Genomic DNA, 20,412 nt, shown 5'->3' on the forward strand with positions numbered 1-20,412 from the left:
AATAATACACTTTTACTTATAAAGAATTATAAATATTTTTGGCTATTATTTGGGGAGAGAAATATGATGTTGCTTAGTGGAAGTAGTTTAAACATTTGTTAGTGGAAGAATTGAGGCCGGTGTAGTGGAGGGAGTGACTGCTCGATAAATAGTTGATAGTAGCCTTTTGCGGGAGACTAGGTAGTAGTAGTAAGTAGCCCAGAAGAACTAGTAGCAGTACATTGCAAAAGTAATATTGAATGTTTTAGATAGGTAGGCCATGGGTCGCTATTGTAGTTTGGTTAGTGAGTGTAGGTTTTGTTATAGTGGGTTAGTTTAGTGGGTAGGGGTTAGTTGTGTGACATAATCAGTCTTATGTGCTCCCGCAGTGCTATAACTTGATTGGTCAAATATATTTCTGTTCTGATTTCAGATTTCATATGCTCTAAGTTTTTGTCCAAGTTGTTGGGAAAGTGGTCAACATTTCAAATGTTTGTAAAAGTTAAGAGAAAGCAGTTAATGTTGTTACTAAAACAGCAGTATCTCACGGTACAGGTACGCTAGCATTTGCTACAGTACCTGTAGACTTACAGTCATTTGACTAACGCTAGTTAGCATTGGCTCGCGAAACTACCTCCAACTTCCTTCTGGACGCAGAGACATAAAACTGGTTTCCATGAGTTCATCTGACTCTGGGGAAGTAGAAAAAGGGCTTCATTCCCTTAAACAGTGTCAGAGGAGTAGCGTTCTAAAGAATAATGAGTCAGACATATTTAAAGTGAAACTATTGCTGTCGCAAGCCACAAAAATTAGCATAACATTTTAAGGACTCAATGCCAACGATACACATTTTAAATGCTACTGCACTTTAACCATTCCAGCTACAAATATAAAAACAAATTAAAACATTTCCAAATCTTTATAAATTATAACTATTTAAAGTTGCAAACATTTACATGAAAACACCCCCAACAGTATTAGTAACTCTTGAACACTTCAAGCTACAGACACCAAATCAATGATCACGTGTTCAGGATATAAATCAATCAATCACTCAATGAATCAACCTACTTTTTCAATAATAACCAGTCACTACCATTACTACTGCAGTCACTATCACTACTATAACTTATTTCACAACCATAAATACAAGCTAGCAAGCACACACATTTAAATTAGGAAATGTACTTTTTCTAGTTTCTGTGTTCTCAGTTTGTCCTGAGGTAGCCTCCTCTACCTCCTTGGTGTCAGCTGGTGAAGTATTCAGAGGGCCCTCAGTCAATAGGGCCCTAGTCTTCAAAAAGTCCTGTCAACCACAGGCTACGCTTACAACAATCAAACGGGTACTTTCTGTATTCAAACATTCTTCTCTATGTCTGTGTAGTAAATTTGGCGTTGAATGGCGTGGCCGCTCAGTCATCACTGTATGAGAATCACGAAGCTTACGAAGCCATTGATGGGAAAAAAAGCACACACCATGGATCCTGCACTCACACTCAGAAAGACAGCAACCCGTGGTGGAGAGTGGACCTGCTGGATGTGTACAGAGTAACAGCGGTCACCCTCACCAACAGAGGAGACTGCTGTCCTGAGAGGCTTGATGGTGCTGAGATCCGCATCGGTAACTCACTGGAGGACAACGGCATCAACAACCCCAGGTGACACATATAGACGTCTGTACATTTTTATGTCCTGTCTTGAAGGTATTCCGATACATTGGTCTTCATCCATGCTTCTGTAGCTATTCTGTGGCTGTATATTTAACAGAGTCAGAATCTGTATGGTACATTGTAGAGCGTCTTAATTCACTCTCATTACATCATCTCTTTCTCTCTCCCTCTTTCTCTCCATATCTCTCTCTCCATCTTTCTGACTCTCTCTCTCAGATGTGTCGTCATCTCCCACATCCCAGCAGGAGAGGCCCATACCTTCCAGTGTAATGAGATGGAGGGTCGATACGTCGTTGTGGTCATCCCCGGCAGGTCGGAATGGCTCACTCTGTGTGAGTTGGAAGTATATGGTACTCCTGCAGGTAATCATCTGTAACTGTCTTCACTGTTCGCATTCATCATCAAGTCAGGTTTACATTACTTTTATACACTGAGTGTACAGAACATTAAGAACACCTGCTCTTTCCATGACAGACTGACCAGGTGAATCCAGGTGAAAGCCATGATCCCTTATCTGATGTCACGTGTTAAATCCACTTCAATCAGTGTAGTTGAAAGGGAAGAGACAGGTTACAGAAGGATTGTTAAGCCTTCAGACAATTGAGACATGGATTGTGTATGTGTGACATTCAGAGGGTGAATGGGCAAGACAAAATATGTAAGTGCCTTTGAAAGGGGTATGGTATTAGGTGCCAGGCACACCGATTTGTTTCAAGAACTGCAACGCTGCTGGGTTTATCACGCTCAATAGTTTCCCGTGTGTATCAAGAATGGTCCACCATCCAAAGGACATCCAGCCAACTTGACACAACAGTGGGAAACATTGGAGTCAACATGGGCCAGCATCCCTGTGGGACCTTGTAGAGTCCATGCTCCGAGGAATTGAAGCTGTCCAGAGGGGAGAAGGGAGTTGGGGGGGGGGTTGTGGGTTCGATTCCCACGGGGGGGCCAGTATGAAAAAAATTAAAATAATGTATGCACTCACTAACTGTAAGTCGCTCTGGATAAGAGCGTCTGCTAAATGACTAAAATGTAATCTTTGATTAACTTTTTTACTGTTCCATTAGTCACTGGTCAGCATTCCTGTGCAGAGAGAGACCACCTACAGACCAGCTACAACAACCTGACTAAAGAGAGAGACCAGCTACAGAGGGAGATAGAAAGGCTGAACAACAAAATCAAAGGTAACATTTCAATTCACTGTACTATTGGAAAGGACTGTCTGTATCACATAATATGCATGTGACAATTCTATATTATTTTAAGTAAATGTCATAACTTTTTTGTTCATTAGTTAATTTGAATCTTTCAATAGAATTTCCATTTTTGTTCCCTTACATGTTGTATTTCTACTGACTCTGTAACTAGAAAGTAATTTTCCATGCTAAAAAATTGTGTGACTTGCTTCCGCTCTTTAAAAGTATGTTTGTGGTAGTTGAAGTTCAAAACATTTTACTTAAGTGAAGCAGTGAAATATAGTCAAAGTTAAATATATTAAAATATCTGGTCTTATTACTTTGATAGACTATTATATCAACCTTATTACTGTCAGAATGGTGTGTGTAGATGAGTGGAAGGAATCAAGCGCAGGAACCAGGATGACTTCAACCGTCTTTTTAGTAACGTTCAAACACGTGAACAAAATAGTCGCCAACCCAACCGGGTGGCGCAAAACAATTACGCACAAACACAGTGCGAAAATACACAAGAAAAGCGCACGCAGTGCGAACTCTCGGGACAAGCAACAACGAGAGAAATGTAACCATACAGAGGCAGTCTGACAATAAACAATCACGCATAACACCTGACCCAAACAAACGAAACTAAATAGGGAACATCATCAAACACAAACAAGGGACAGGTGTTACAAAGAGACAAAACCAAACGAACAAGAAACATAGAACGGTGGCAGCTAGTACTCCGGAGACGACGACCGCCGAAGCCTGCCCGAACAAGGAAGAGGAGCAGCCTCGGCCGAAACCGTGACAGTACCCCCCCCTTGAAGCGCGGCTCCAGCCGTGCGCCGACCCGGGGCTCGGGGACGACCCGGACGACGCGGAGCAGGGCGCGCAGGATGACCCCGATGGAACTCGGTCAGCAGGGACTGGTCCAATATGTCCCTCCTTGGCACCCAGCACCGCTCCTCCGGACCGTACCCCTCCCACTCCACGAGATATTGAAGACCCCCCATCCGGCGTCTCGAATCAAGGATGGACCTCACGGTGTACGCCGGAGCCCCCTCGATGTCCAACGGGGGTGGAGGAGTCTCCTCAATCTCAAAGTCCTGGAGTGGACCAGCTACCACCGGCCTGAGGAGAGACACATGGAACGAGGGGTTAATATTCTTGTAATCAATAGGTAGTTCTAACCTGTAACTCACCTCGTTCAATCTCCTCAGGACTTTAAAGGGCCCCACAAACCGCCGACCCAGCTTCCGGCAGGGCAGGCGGAGGGGCAGGTTTCTGGTTGAGAGCCAGACTCGATCTCCAGGTGCGTACACTGGCCCCTCACTGCGGTGTAGGTCGGCGCTCGTCTTCTGTCGACGTATGGCACGCTGCAGATGGACGTGTGCAGCGTCCCACGTCTCCTCCGAGCGCCGCACCCACTCATCCACAGCGGGGGCCTCGATCTGGCTCTCATGCCATGGTGCCAGAACCGGCTGGTACCCTAATACACACTGAACAGGGGTTAGTTGGGTGGAGGAGTGGCGAAGAGAGTTCTGTGCCATCTCGGCCCAGGGCACATATCTCGCCCACTCCTCCGGCCGGCCCTGACAGTATGACCTCAGAAACCTACCCACATCCTGGTTCACACGTTCAACCTGCCCATTACTCTCCGGGTGGTAACCCGAGGTAAGGCTTACCGAAACCCCCAACCGTTCCATAAATGCTCTCCACACTCTGGAGGTGAACTGGGGGCCTCGGTCAGACACTATATCCTCGGGTACCCCGTAATGCCGGAAGACATGGGTGAACAGAGCCTCTGCGGTCTGTAGGGCAGTGGGTAGACCCGGCATGGGAAGGAGACGACAGGCCTTCGAGAACCGATCCACAACGACCAGGATGGTAGTATTCCCCTGTGAGGGGGGAAGGTCGGTAACAAAATCCACCGAGAGGTGGGACCAGGGTCGTTGTGGAATAGGCAGGGGTTGTAACTTACCCCTGGGCAAATGTCTGGGCGCCTTACACTGGGCACACACCGAACAGGAGGAGACATAAATCCTCACATCCCTAGCTAACGTTGGCCACCAGTACTTCGTGCTAAGGCAGTGCACTGTCCGGCCGATACCCGGATGGCCAGAGGAGGGGGACGTATGAGCCCAACAAATGAGGCGATCGCGTACCTCGAGCGGAACGTACGTCCGACCCACTGGACACTGTGGAGGACTCGGGTCGGTGCGTAACGCCCGCTCGATCTCGCCATCAACCTCCCACACCACCGGTGCAACCAGACAAGACTCTGGTAGTATGGGCGTGGGCTCAACGGACCTCTCCTCCGCGTCATACCGCCGAGACAGAGCATCTGCCTTCCCGTTCTGGGACCCAGGGATGTATGTGATCTTAAACACAAACCGGGCTAGAAACATAGTCCAGCGGGCCTGGCGAGGATTCAGTCTCCTAGCTGCCCGGATGTACTCCAGGTTACGATGGTCAGTTAGAATGAGGAAAGGGTGTTGAGCCCCCTCGAGCCAATGCCGCCACACCTTTAGGGCCTGTACCACGGCTAACAGCTCCCTGTCTCCTACGTCATAATTCCGCTCCGCCGGACTGAGCTTCTTTGAATAAAACGCACAGGGACGGAGTTTAGGTGGAGTGCCAGAACGCTGGGAAAGAACGGCCCCTATCCCGGCCTCTGACGCGTCCACCTCTACCTGGAACGGTAAAGAGGGATCCGGATGCGCCAACACCGGCGCCGAGGTAAACAGGTCCTTCAGTCTCCCAAATGCCCTGTCCGCCTCAGCTGACCACCGCAAGCGCACCGGACCCCCCTTTAACAGAGACGTTATGGGAGCTGCCACCTGTCCAAAACCCCGGATAAACCTCCGGTAATAATTCGCAAAACCCAAGAACCGTTGCACCTCCTTCACAGTGGTTGGGGTCTGCCAATTACGCACAGCTGACACCCGGTCTACCTCCATCTTCACCCCTGACGCAGACAACTGGTAACCCAGAAAGGAGACCGACTTCTGAAAAAACAGACATTTCTCTGCCTTGACATATAGGTCATGCTCCAACAGCCTCCTCAATACTCGGCGCACCAGGGCTACATGCTCTGCACGGGTAGGACTGTACACCAGAATGTCGTCGATGTACACAACTACTCCCTGTCCCTGCATGTCCCGGAAAATCTCATCGACGAAGGATTGGAAGACTGAGGGAGCATTCATTAACCCATATGGCATGACTAGATACTCGTAGTGTCCGGAAGTCATGCTAAACGCTGTCTTCCATTCATCGCCCTCTCTAATGCGCACCAAGTTATATGCGCTCCTGAGATCCAATTTTGTAAAGAACTGCGCACCGTGCAGTGACTCCGTCATAGTCGCAATCAGAGGAAGTGGATAGCTGTACTTCACTGTGATCTGATTGAGACCGCGGTAATCAATACACGGGCGCAGACCTCCATCCTTTTTCTTCACAAAAAAGAAACTCGAGGAAGCGGGTGAAGTGGAGGCCCGTATGTATCCCTGTCTAAGAGACTCAGCGATGTACGTCTCCATTGCCTTTCTCTCCTCTTGAGACAAGGGATACACATGGCTCCGCGGGAGAGCTGCTCCTGACTGGAGATCTATCGCACAATCCCCCCGTCTATGAGGCGGCAGCTGCGCCGCCCTAGTCTTACTAAACGCCAGTTTCAAATCCTCATACTCGGGGGGAATATGCAGTGCTGTCATTAGATTCGGACTTTCCACCGAGGTCGCCCCTATGGAAACACCCAGACACCGCCCCTCACACTGGGCAGACCACCCTTTAAGAGCTTTCTCTCGCCACATAATAGTAGGGTCATGGGTCATCAACCAGGGAAGACCCAGCACTACCGGATACGCAGGAGAGTCAATCAGATAGAGCTGAATTATCTCCTCATGACCCTCCTGCGCCATCATCTGAAGGGGTGCTGTGACCTCCCTAATCAACCCAGACCCTAACGGACGGCTATCTAGGGCATGAACGGGAAAAGGCTTATCAACTGGAAGGAGGGGAATCCCTAACTCTATACAGAACTGGCGATCTACAAAATTCCCAGCTGCGCCTGAATCTACCAGCGCCTTATGCTGGGAACGAGGTGCAACCTGTGGAAAACAAACAGGCAAGGTTAGGTGCACGACAGAAAGCTCTGGGTAAGTAGGGCGCCTACTCACCTGGGGGGACCCCCCAATGCGTGACCTGCCTTCTCCCTCACCGGGGGACCCTCCCCAACACCTAGCCGCGGTGTGCCCTCCACGGCCACAGTTAGTGCAGGGACCGGGCCCCCTCGGGTTCCTACTCCTCCGTTCCCTAGCGCCAGCACCCCCGAGCTCCATAGGGCTCGGCTCGGAGGTGCTGGAGAGTGGAATGGGCGAACCCCCCCCGGGGCGTCCACGGGTGGCGAGCAGGGTATCCAGCCGAATGGCCATGTCGACAAGCTGGTCAAAGGTCAACGAGGTGTCCCTGCACGCCAACTCTCGCTGGACGTCCTCCCGGAGGCTGCAGCGGAAGTGGTCGATATGGGCCCGCTCATTCCACCCTGCATCGGCCGCTAGGGTCCGGAACTCCAATGCAAAGTCCTGGGCGCTCCTCATCCCCTGTCGGAGGTAGAACAGACGCTCCCCCGCCGCCTTCCCCTCTGGTGGATGGTCAAACACAGCACGGAAGCGGCGGGAGAACTCCGCATAGTTAGTGGTAGCGGCGTCCATTCTCCTCCATTCAGCGTTGGCCCACTCCAACGCCTTGCCGGTGAGACAGGAGATGAGGGCTGAGACGCTCTCGTGTCCCGAGGGCGCCGGGTGTACGGTGGCGAGGTAGAGCTCCACTTGCAGCAGGAACCCTTGACACCCGGCAGTGGAGCCGTCGTACGCCCTCGGGAGCGAGAGCCGAATCCCACTGGGTTCCGGAGATGAGGCAGGAGGACTGACCGATGGGGATGGTTCGGTTCGTGGGGGCGTGGGTACCCCGCTGGTCTCCCATCGGTGAAGAGTGTTCATCACCCCCTCCAGGGCATGACAGACCTGGTTAATACGATCCTCCTGTCCACGAAGACGGTCCTCCATCCCGGCTGTTGGCGCGGTCGCTCCTGCTGATTCCATGGATGGATGCGTGATTCTGTCAGAATGGTGTGTGTAGATGAGTGGAAGGAATCAAGCGCAGGAACCAGGATGACTTCAACCGTCTTTTTAGTAACGTTCAAACACGTGAACAAAATAGTCGCCAACCCAACCGGGTGGCGCAAAACAATTACGCACAAACACAGTGCGAAAATACACAAGAAAAGCGCACGCAGTGCGAACTCTCGGGACAAGCAACAACGAGAGAAATGTAACCATACAGAGGCAGTCTGACAATAAACAATCACGCATAACACCTGACCCAAACAAACGAAACTAAATAGGGAACATCATCAAACACAAACAAGGGACAGGTGTTACAAAGAGACAAAACCAAACGAACAAGAAACATAGAACGGTGGCAGCTAGTACTCCGGAGACGACGACCGCCGAAGCCTGCCCGAACAAGGAAGAGGAGCAGCCTCGGCCGAAACCGTGACAATTACTTTGGAGTGTGGGGCAGTTAGATTACATCTTTCATCGCTAATAACTACATTCCGAATAATACACTTTTACTTATAAAGAATTATAAATATTTTTGGCTATTATTTGGGGAGAGAAATATGATGTTGCTTAGTGGAAGTAGTTTAAACGTTTGTTAGTGGAAGAATTGAGGCCGGTGTAGTGGAGGGAGTGACTGCTCGATAAATAGTTGATAGTAGCCTTTTGCGGGAGACTAGGTAGTAGTAGTAAGTAGCCCAGAAGAACTAGTAGCAGTACATTGCAAAAGTAATATTGAATGTTTTAGATAGGTAGGCCATGGGTCGCTATTGTAGTTTGGTTAGTGAGTGTAGGTTTTGTTATAGTGGGTTAGTTTAGTGGGTAGGGGTTAGTTGTGTGACATAATCAGTCTTATGTGCTCCCGCAGTGCTATAACTTGATTGGTCAAATATATTTCTGTTCTGATTTCAGATTTCATATGCTCTAAGTTTTTGTCCAAGTTGTTGGGAAAGTGGTCAACATTTCAAATGTTTGTAAAAGTTAAGAGAAAGCAGTTAATGTTGTTACTAAAACAGCAGTATCTCACGGTACAGGTACGCTAGCATTTGCTACAGTACCTGTAGACTTACAGTCATTTGACTAACGCTAGTTAGCATTGGCTCGCGAAACTACCTCCAACTTCCTTCTGGACGCAGAGACATAAAACTGGTTTCCATGAGTTCATCTGACTCTGGGGAAGTAGAAAAAGGGCTTCATTCCCTTAAACAGTGTCAGAGGAGTAGCGTTCTAAAGAATAATGAGTCAGACATATTTAAAGTGAAACTATTGCTGTCGCAAGCCACAAAAATTAGCATAACATTTTAAGGACTCAATGCCAACGATACACATTTTAAATGCTACTGCACTTTAACCATTCCAGCTACAAATATAAAAACAACTTAAAACATTTCCAAATCTTTATAAATTATAACTATTTAAAGTTGCAAACATTTACATGAAAACACCCCCAACAGTATTAGTAACTCTTGAACACTTCAAGCTACAGACACCAAATCAATGATCACGTGTTCAGGATATAAATCAATCAATCACTCAATGAATCAACCTACTTTTTCAATAATAACCAGTCACTACCATTACTACTGCAGTCACTATCACTACTATAACTTATTTCACAACCATAAATACAAGCTAGCAAGCACACACATTTAAATTAGGAAATGTACTTTTTCTAGTTTCTGTGTTCTCAGTTTGTCCTGAGGTAGCCTCCTCTACCTCCTTGGTGTCAGCTGGTGAAGTATTCAGAGGGCCCTCAGTCAATAGGGCCCTAGTCTTCAAAAAGTCCTGTCAACCACAGGCTACGCTTACAACAATCAAACGGGTACTTTCTGTATTCAAACATTCTTCTCTATGTCCGTGTAGTAAATTTGGCGTTGAATGGCGTGGCCGCTCAGTCATCACTGTATGAGAATCACGAAGCTTACGAAGCCATTGATGGGAAAAAAAGCACACACCATGGATCCTGCACTCACACTCAGAAAGACAGCAACCCGTGGTGGAGAGTGGACCTGCTGGATGTGTACAGAGTAACAGCGGTCACCCTCACCAACAGAGGAGACTGCTGTCCTGAGAGGCTTGATGGTGCTGAGATCCGCATCGGTAACTCACTGGAGGACAACGGCATCAACAACCCCAGGTGACACATATAGACGTCTGTACATTTTTATGTCCTGTCTTGAAGGTATTCCGATACATTGGTCTTCATCCATGCTTCTGTAGCTATTCTGTGGCTATATATATTTAACAGAGTCAGAATCTGTATGGTACATTGTAGAGCGTCTTAATTCACTCTCATTACATCATCTCTTTCTCTCTCCATCTTTCTGACTCTCTCTCTCTCAGATGTGTCGTCATCTCCCACATCCCAGCAGGAGAGGCCCATACCTTCCAGTGTAATGAGATGGAGGGTCGATACGTCGTTGTGGTCATCCCCGGCAGGTCGGAATGGCTCACTCTGTGTGAGTTGGAAGTATATGGTACTCCTGCAGGTAATCATCTGTAACTGTCTTCACTGTTCGCATTCATCATCAAGTCAGGTTTACATTACTTTTATACACTGAGTGTACAGAACATTAAGAACACCTGCTCTTTCCATGACATAGACTGACCAGGTGAATCCAGGTGAAAGCCATGGTCCTTTATTTGATGGCACGTGTTAAATCCACTTCAATCAGTGTAGTTGAAAGGGAAGAGACAGGTTACAGAAGGATTGTTAAGCCTTCAGACAATTGAGACATGGATTGTGTATGTGTGACATTCAGAGTGTGAATGGGCAAGACAAAATATGTAAGTGCCTTTGAAAGGGGTATGGTATTAGGTGCCAGGCACACCGATTTGTTTCAAGAACTGCGACGCTGCTGGGTTTATCACGCTCAATAGTTTCCCGTGTGTATCAAGAATGGTCCACCATCCAAAGGACATCCAGCCAACTTGACACAACAGTGGGAAACATTGTAGTCAACATGGGCCAGCATCCCTGTGGGACCTTGTAGAGTCCATGCTCCGAGGAATTGAAGCTGTCCTGAGGGGAGAAGGGAGTTGGGGGGTGGGGGGGTGCAACTCAGTATTAAGAAGGTGTTCCTGATGTTTTGTTCACTCACTGTATATTAGAACATAGATGGTCTGGAGGTATAACTTCTGTTTTACTGTGTTGTTTTTACTGAAGCATTCTAAATCATCGTAGTCCCGTGTAGCTCAGTTGGTAGAGCATGGCGTTTGCAACGCCAGGGTTGTGGGTTCGATTCCCACACGGGGGGGCCAGTATGAAAAAAATTAAAATAATGTATGCACTCACTAACTGTAAGTCGCTCTGGATAAGAGCGTCTGCTAAATGACTAAAATGTAATCTTTTATTAACTGTTTTACTGTTCCATTAGTCACTGGTCAGCATTCCTGTGCAGAGAGAGACCACCTACAGACCAGCTACAACAACCTGACTAAAGAGAGAGACCAGCTACAGAGGGAGATAGAAAGGCTGAACAACAAAATCAAAGGTAACATTTCAATTCACTGTACTATTGGAAAGGACTGTCTGTATCACATAATATGCATGTGACAATTCTATATTATTTTAAGTAAATGTCATAACTTTTTTGTTCATTAGTTAATTTGAATCTTTCAATAGAATTTCCATTTTTGTTCCCTTACATGTTGTATTTCTACTGACTCTGTAACTAGAAAGTAATTTTCCATGCTAAAAAATTGTGTGACTTGCTTCCGCTCTTTAAAAGTATGTTTGTGGTAGTTGAAGTTTAAAACATTTTACTTAAGTGAAGCAGTGAAATATAGTCAAAGTTAAATATATTAAAATATCTGGTCTTATTACTTTGATAGACTATTATATCAACCTTAATACTTTGGAGTGTGGGGCAGTTAGATTACATCTTTCATCGCTAATAACTACATTCCGAATAATACACTTTTACTTATAAAGAATTATAAATATTTTTGGCTATTATTTGGGGAGAGAAATATGATGTTGCTTAGTGGAAGTAGTTTAAACGTTTGTTAGTGGAAGAATTGAGGCCGGTGTAGTGGAGGGAGTGACTGCTCGATAAATAGTTGATAGTAGCCTTTTGCGGGAGACTAGGTAGTAGTAGTAAGTAGCCCAGAAGAACTAGTAGCAGTACATTGCAAAAGTAATATTGAATGTTTTAGATAGGTAGGCCATGGGTCGCTATTGTAGTTTGGTTAGTGAGTGTAGGTTTTGTTATAGTGGGTTAGTTTAGTGGGTAGGGGTTAGTTGTGTGACATAATCAGTCTTATGTGCTCCCGCAGTGCTATAACTTGATTGGTCAAATATATTTCTGTTCTGATTTCAGATTTCATATGCTCTAAGTTTTTGTCCAAGTTGTTGGGAAAGTGGTCAACATTTCAAATGTTTGTAAAAGTTAAGAGAAAGCAGTTAATGTTGTTACTAAAACAGCAGTATCTCACGGTACAGGTACGCTAGCATTTGCTACAGTACCTGTAGACTTACAGTCATTTGACTAACGCTAGTTAGCATTGGCTCGCGAAACTACCTCCAACTTCCTTCTGGACGCAGAGACATAAAACTGGTTTCCATGAGTTCATCTGACTCTGGGGAAGTAGAAAAAGGGCTTCATTCCCTTAAACAGTGTCAGAGGAGTAGCGTTCTAAAGAATAATGAGTCAGACATATTTAAAGTGAAACTATTGCTGTCGCAAGCCACAAAAATTAGCATAACATTTTAAGGACTCAATGCCAACGATACACATTTTAAATGCTACTGCACTTTAACCATTCCAGCTACAAATATAAAAACAACTTAAAACATTTCCAAATCTTTATAAATTATAACTATTTAAAGTTGCAAACATTTACATGAAAACACCCCCAACAGTATTAGTAACTCTTGAACACTTCAAGCTACAGACACCAAATCAATGATCACGTGTTCAGGATATAAATCAATCAATCACTCAATGAATCAACCTACTTTTTCAATAATAACCAGTCACTACCATTACTACTGCAGTCACTATCACTACTATAACTTATTTCACAACCATAAATACAAGCTAGCAAGCACACACATTTAAATTAGGAAATGTACTTTTTCTAGTTTCTGTGTTCTCAGTTTGTCCTGAGGTAGCCTCCTCTACCTCCTTGGTGTCAGCTGGTGAAGTATTCAGAGGGCCCTCAGTCAATAGGGCCCTAGTCTTCAAAAAGTCCTGTCAACCACAGGCTACGCTTACAACAATCAAACGGGTACTTTCTGTATTCAAACATTCTTCTCTATGTCTGTGTAGTAAATTTGGCGTTGAATGGCGTGGCCGCTCAGTCATCACTGTATGAGAATCACGAAGCTTACGAAGCCATTGATGGGAAAAAAAGCACACACCATGGATCCTGCACTCACACTCAGAAAGACAGCAACCCGTGGTGGAGAGTGGACCTGCTGGATGTGTACAGAGTAACAGCGGTCACCCTCACCAACAGAGGAGACTGCTGTCCTGAGAGGCTTGATGGTGCTGAGATCCGCATCGGTAACTCACTGGAGGACAACGGCATCAACAACCCCAGGTGACACATATAGACGTCTGTACATTTTTATGTCCTGTCTTGAAGGTATTCCGATACATTGGTCTTCATCCATGCTTCTGTAGCTATTCTGTGGCTATATATATTTAACAGAGTCAGAATCTGTATGGTACATTGTAGAGCGTCTTAATTCACTCTCATTACATCTCTTTCTCTCTCCATCTTTCTGACTCTCTCTCTCTCAGATGTGTCGTCATCTCCCACATCCCAGCAGGAGAGGCCCATACCTTCCAGTGTAATGAGATGGAGGGTCGATACGTCGTTGTGGTCATCCCCGGCAGGTCGGAATGGCTCACTCTGTGTGAGTTGGAAGTATATGGTACTCCTGCAGGTAATCATCTGTAACTGTCTTCACTGTTCGCATTCATCATCAAGTCAGGTTTACATTACTTTTATACACTGAGTGTACAGAACATTAAGAACACCTGCTCTTTCCATGACATAGACTGACCAGGTGAATCCAGGTGAAAGCCATGGTCCTTTATTTGATGGCACGTGTTAAATCCACTTCAATCAGTGTAGTTGAAAGGGAAGAGACAGGTTACAGAAGGATTGTTAAGCCTTCAGACAATTGAGACATGGATTGTGTATGTGTGACATTCAGAGTGTGAATGGGCAAGACAAAATATGTAAGTGCCTTTGAAAGGGGTATGGTATTAGGTGCCAGGCACACCGATTTGTTTCAAGAACTGCGACGCTGCTGGGTTTATCACGCTCAATAGTTTCCCGTGTGTATCAAGAATGGTCCACCATCCAAAGGACATCCAGCCAACTTGACACAACAGTGGGAAACATTGTAGTCAACATGGGCCAGCATCCCTGTGGGACCTTGTAGAGTCCATGCTCCGAGGAATTGAAGCTGTCCTGTCCTGAGGGGAGAAGGGAGTTGGGGGGTGGGGGGGTGCAACTCAGTATTAAGAAGGTGTTCCTGATGTTTTGTTCACTCACTGTATATTAGAACATAGATGGTCTGGAGGTATAACTTCTGTTTTACTGTGTTGTTTTTACTGAAGCATTCTAAATCATCGTAGTCCCGTGTAGCTCAGTTGGTAGAGCATGGCGTTTGCAACGCCAGGGTTGTGGGTTCGATTCCCCCACGGGGGGGCCAGTATGAAAAAAATAAAAATAATGTATGCACTCACTAACTGTAAGTCGCTCTGGATAAGAGCGTCTGCTAAATGACTAAAATGTAATCTTTGATTAACTGTTTTACTGTTCCATTAGTCACTGGTCAGCATTCCTGTGCAGAGAGAGACCAGCTACAGACCAGCTACAACAACCTGACTAAAGTGAGAGACCAGCTACAGAGGGAGATAGAAAGGCTGAACAACAAAATCAAAGGTAACATTTCAATTCACTGTACTATTGGAAAGGACTGTCTGTATCACATAATATGCATGAGACAATTCTATATTATTTTAAGTAAATGTCATAACTTTTTTGTTCATTAGTTAATTTGAATCTTTCAATAGAATTTCCATTTTTGTTCCCTTACATGTTGTATTTCTACTGACTCTGTAACTAGAAAGTAATTTTCCATGCTAAAAAATTGTGTGACTTGCTTCCGCTCTTTAAAAGTATGTTTGTGGTAGTTGAAGTTTAAAACATTTTACTTAAGTGAAGCAGTGAAATATAGTCAAAGTTAAATATATTAAAATATCTGGTCTTATTACTTTGATAGACTATTATATCAACCTTATTACTTTGGAGTGTGGGGCAGTTAGATTACATCTTTCATCGCTAATAACTACATTCCGAATAATACACTTTTACTTATAAAGAATTATAAATATTTTTGGCTATTATTTGGGGAGAGAAATATGATGTTGCTTAGTGGAAGTAGTTTAAACGTTTGTTAGTGGAAGAATTGAGGCCGGTGTAGTGGAGGGAGTGACTGCTTGATAAATAGTTGATAGTAGCCTTTTGCGGGAGACTAGGTAGTAGTAGTAAGTAGCCCAGAAGAACTAGTAGCAGTACATTGCAAAAGCAATAGTGAATGTTTTAGACAGGTAGGCCATGGGTCGCTATTGTAGTTTGGTTAGTGAGTGTAGGTTTTGTTATAGTGGGTTAGTTTAGTGGGTAGGGGTTAGTTGTGTGACATAATCAGTCTTATGTGCTCCCGCAGTGCTATAACTTGATTGGTAGAATATATTTCTGTTCTGATTTCAGATTTCATATGCTCTAAGTTTTTGTCCAAGTTGTTGGGAAAGTGGTCAACATTTCAAATGTTTGTAAAAGTTAAGAGAAAGCAGTTGATGTGGTTACTAAAACAGCAGTATCTCAAGGTACAGGTACGCTAGCATTTGCTACAGTACCTGTAGACTTACAGTCATTTGACTAACGCTAGTTAGCATTGGCTCGCGAAACTACCTCCAACTTCCTTCTGGACGCAGAGACATAAAACTAGTTTCCATGAGTTCATCTGACTCTGGGGAAGTAGAAAAAGGGCTTCATTCCCTTAAACAGTGTCAGAGGAGTAGCTTTCTAAAGAATAATGAGTCAGACATATTTAAAGTGAAACTATTGCTGTCGCAAGCCACAATAATTAGCATAACATTTTAAGGACTCAATGCCAACGATACACATTTTAAATGCTACTGCACTTTAACCATTCCAGCTACAAATATAAAAACAACTTAAAACATTTCCAAATCTTTATAAATTATAACTATTTAAAGTTGCAAACATTTACATGAAAACACCCCCAACAGTATTAGTAACTATTGAACCCTTCAAGCTACAGACACCAAATCAATTACCACGTGTTCAGGATATAAATCAATCAATCACTCAATTAATCAACATACTTTTTCAATTATAACCATTCACTACCATTACTACTGCAGTCACTATCACTACTATAACTTATTTCACAACCATAAATACAAGCTAGCAAGCACACACATTTAAATTAGGAAATGTACTTTTTCTAGTTTCTGTGTTCTCAGTTTGTCCTGAGGTAGCCTCCTCTACCTCCTTGGTGTCAGCTGGTGAAGTATTCAGAGGGCCCTCAGTCAATAGGGCCCTAGTCTTCAAGAAGTCCTGTCAACCACAGGCTACGCTTACAACAATCAAACGGGTACTTTCTGTATTCAAACATTCTTCTCTATGTCCGTGTAGTAAATTTGGCGTTGAATGGCGTGGCCGCTCAGTCATCACTGTATGAGAATCACGAAGCTTACGAAGCCATTGATGGGAAAAAAAGCACACACCATGGATCCTGCACTCACACTCAGAAAGACAGCAACCCGTGGTGGAGAGTGGACCTGCTGGATGTGTACAGAGTAACAGCGGTCACCCTCACCAACAGAGGAGACTGCTGTCCTGAGAGGCTTGATGGTGCTGAGATCCGCATCGGTAACTCACTGGAGGACAACGGCATCAACAACCCCAGGTGACACATATAGACGTCTGTACATTTTTATGTCCTGTCTTGAAGGTATTCCGATACATTGGTCTTCATCCATGCTTCTGTAGCTATTCTGTGGCTGTATATTTAACAGAGTCAGAATCTGTATGGTACATTGTAGAGCGTCTTAATTCACTCTCATTACATCTCTTTCTCTCTCCATCTTTCTGACTCTCTCTCTCAGATGTGTCGTCATCTCCCACATCCCAGCAGGAGAGGCCCATACCTTCCAGTGTAATGAGATGGAGGGTCGATACGTCGTTGTGGTCATCCCCGGCAGGTCGGAATGGCTCACTCTGTGTGAGTTGGAAGTATATGGTACTCCTGCAGGTAATCATCTGTAACTGTCTTCACTGTTCGCATTCATCATCAAGTCAGGTTTACATTACTTTTATACACTGAGTGTACAGAACATTAAGAACACCTGCTCTTTCCATGACAGACTGACCAGGTGAATCCAGGTGAAAGCCATGATCCCTTATCTGATGTCACGTGTTAAATCCACTTCAATCAGTGTAGTTGAAAGGGAAGAGACAGGTTACAGAAGGATTGTTAAGCCTTCAGACAATTGAGACATGGATTGTGTATGTGTGACATTCAGAGGGTGAATGGGCAAGACAAAATATGTAAGTGCCTTTGAAAGGGGTATGGTATTAGGTGCCAGGCACACCGATTTGTTTCAAGAACTGCAACGCTGCTGGGTTTATCACGCTCAATAGTTTCCCGTGTGTATCAAGAATGGTCCACCATCCAAAGGACATCCAGCCAACTTGACACAACAGTGGGAAACATTGGAGTCAACATGGGCCAGCATCCCTGTGGTACCTTGTAGAGTCCATGCTCCGAGGAATTGAAGCTGTCCAGAGGGGAGAAGGGAGTTGGGGGGGGGGGGTTGGGGGGGGTTCGTATGAGTTGGGGGGGGGGGGTTGTGGGTTCGATTCCCACGGGGGGGCCAGTATGAAAAAAATAAAAACAATGTATGCACTCACTAACTGTAAGTCGCTCTGGATAAGAGCGTCTGCTAAATGACTAAAATGTAATCTTTGATTAACTTTTTTACTGTTCCATTAGTCACTGGTCAGCATTCCTGTGCAGAGAGAGACCAGCTACAGACCAGCTACAACAACCTGACTAAAGAGAGAGACCAGCTACAGACCAGCTACAACAACCTGTCTAAAGAGAGAGACCAGCTACAGAGGGAGACAGAAAGGCTGAACAACAAAATCAAAGGTAACATTTCAATTCACTGTACTATTGGAAAGGACTGTCTGTATCACATAATATGCATGTGACAATTCTATATTATTTTAAGTAAATGTCATAACTTTTTTGTTCATTAGTTAATTTGAATCTTTCAATAGAATTTCCATTTTTGTTCCCTTACATGTTGTATTTCTACTGACTCTGTAACTAGAAAGTAATTTTCCATGCTAAAAAATTGTGTGACTTGCTTCCGCTCTTTAAAAGTATGTTTGTGGTAGTTGAAGTTTAAAACATTTTACTTAAGTGAAGCAGTGAAATATAGTCAAAGTTAAATATATTAAAATATCTGGTCTTATTACTTTGATAGACTATTATATCAACCTTATTACTTTGGAGTGTGAGGCAGTTAGATTACATCTTTCATCGCTAATAACTACATTCCGAATAATACACTTTTACTTATAAAGAATTATAAATATTTTTGGCTATTATTTGGGGAGAGAAATATGATGTTGCTTAGTGGAAGTAGTTTAAACGTTTGTTAGTGGAAGAATTGAGGCCGGTGTAGTGGCGGGAGTGACTGCTTGATAAATAGTTGATAGTAGCCTTTTGCGGGAGACTAGGTAGTAGTAGTAAGTAGCCCAGAAGAACTAGTAGCAGTACATTGCAAAAGCAATAGTGAATGTTTTAGACAGGTAGGCCATGGGTCGCTATTGTAGTTTGGTTAGTGAGTGTAGGTTTTGTTATAGTGGGTTAGTTTAGTGGGTAGGGGTTAGTTGTGTGACATAATCAGTCTTATGTGCTCCCGCAGTGCTATAACTTGATTGGTAGAATATATTTCTGTTCTGATTTCAGATTTCATATGCTCTAAGTTTTTGTCCAAGTTGTTGGGAAAGTGGTCAACATTTCAAATGTTTGTAAAAGTTAAGAGAAAGCAGTTGATGTGGTTACTAAAACAGCAGTATCTCAAGGTACAGGTACGCTAGCATTTGCTACAGTACCTGTAGACTTACAGTCATTTGACTAACGCTAGTTAGCATTGGCTCGCGAAACTACCTCCAACTTCCTTCTGGACGCAGAGACATAAAACTAGTTTCCATGAGTTCATCTGACTCTGGGGAAGTAGAAAAAGGGCTTCATTCCCTTAAACAGTGTCAGAGGAGTAGCTTTCTAAAGAATAATGAGTCAGACATATTTAAAGTGAAACTATTGCTGTCGCAAGCCACAATAATTAGCATAACATTTTAAGGACTCAATGCCAACGATACACATTTTAAATGCTACTGCACTTTAACCATTCCAGCTACAAATATAAAAACAACTTAAAACATTTCCAAATCTTTATAAATTATAACTATTTAAAGTTGCAAACATTTACATGAAAACACCCCCAACAGTATTAGTAACTATTGAACCCTTCAAGCTACAGACACCAAATCAATTACCACGTGTTCAGGATATAAATCAATCAATCACTCAATTAATCAACATACTTTTTCAATTATAACCATTCACTACCATTACTACTGCAGTCACTATCACTACTATAACTTATTTCACAACCATAAATACAAGCTAGCAAGCACACACATTTAAATTAGGAAATGTACTTTTTCTAGTTTCTGTGTTCTCAGTTTGTCCTGAGGTAGCCTCCTCTACCTCCTTGGTGTCAGCTGGTGAAGTATTCAGAGGGCCCTCAGTCAATAGGGCCCTAGTCTTCAAAAAGTCCTGTCAACCACAGGCTACGCTTACAACAATCAAACGGGTACTTTCTGTATTCAAACATTCTTCTCTATGTCCGTGTAGTAAATTTGGCGTTGAATGGCGTGGCCGCTCAGTCATCACTGTATGAGAATCACGAAGCTTACGAAGCCATTGATGGGAAAAAAAGCACACACCATGGATCCTGCACTCACACTCAGAAAGACAGCAACCCGTGGTGGAGAGTGGACCTGCTGGATGTGTACAGAGTAACAGCGGTCACCCTCACCAACAGAGGAGACTGCTGTCCTGAGAGGCTTGATGGTGCTGAGATCCGCATCGGTAACTCACTGGAGGACAACGGCATCAACAACCCCAGGTGACACATATAGACGTCTGTACATTTTTATGTCCTGTCTTGAAGGTATTCCGATACATTGGTCTTCATCCATGCTTCTGTAGCTATTCTGTGGCTATATATATTTAACAGAGTCAGAATCTGTATGGTACATTGTAGAGCGTCTTAATTCACTCTCATTACATCATCTCTTTCTCTCTCCCTCTTTCTCTCCATATCTCTCTCT

General features: G+C 44.3%; 1 protein-coding gene across 2 annotated transcripts in view; it reads left to right on the forward strand.

Annotated features, from left to right (window-relative positions):
- LOC311122576 (uncharacterized protein) overlaps positions 1 to 20,412 on the forward strand; it is a 32,946-nt gene that overhangs the window by 7,877 nt on the left and 4,657 nt on the right. The window contains exons 11-23 of one of the 2 annotated variants that reach the window (XM_084196917.1): positions 1,364 to 1,637; positions 1,866 to 2,011; positions 2,717 to 2,833; positions 9,814 to 10,087; positions 10,294 to 10,439; positions 11,328 to 11,444; positions 13,224 to 13,497; positions 13,701 to 13,846; positions 14,740 to 14,856; positions 16,636 to 16,909; positions 17,109 to 17,254; positions 17,996 to 18,154; positions 19,934 to 20,207. In XM_084196917.1, the coding sequence (XP_084053043.1) occupies positions 1,364 to 1,637; positions 1,866 to 2,011; positions 2,717 to 2,833; positions 9,814 to 10,087; positions 10,294 to 10,439; positions 11,328 to 11,444; positions 13,224 to 13,497; positions 13,701 to 13,846; positions 14,740 to 14,856; positions 16,636 to 16,909; positions 17,109 to 17,254; positions 17,996 to 18,154; positions 19,934 to 20,207 (2,464 nt within the window). The remainder of the gene's footprint in view (positions 1 to 1,363; positions 1,638 to 1,865; positions 2,012 to 2,716; positions 2,834 to 9,813; positions 10,088 to 10,293; positions 10,440 to 11,327; positions 11,445 to 13,223; positions 13,498 to 13,700; positions 13,847 to 14,739; positions 14,857 to 16,635; positions 16,910 to 17,108; positions 17,255 to 17,995; positions 18,155 to 19,933; positions 20,208 to 20,412) is intronic. The other variant, XM_084196918.1, reaches the window with a different exon arrangement.

The sequence above is a fragment of the Coregonus lavaretus genome, assembly GCF_964263955.1.
Source record: "Coregonus lavaretus genome assembly, contig: HAP1_SCAFFOLD_570, whole genome shotgun sequence".
Lineage (NCBI taxonomy): Eukaryota > Metazoa > Chordata > Actinopteri > Salmoniformes > Salmonidae > Coregonus > Coregonus lavaretus.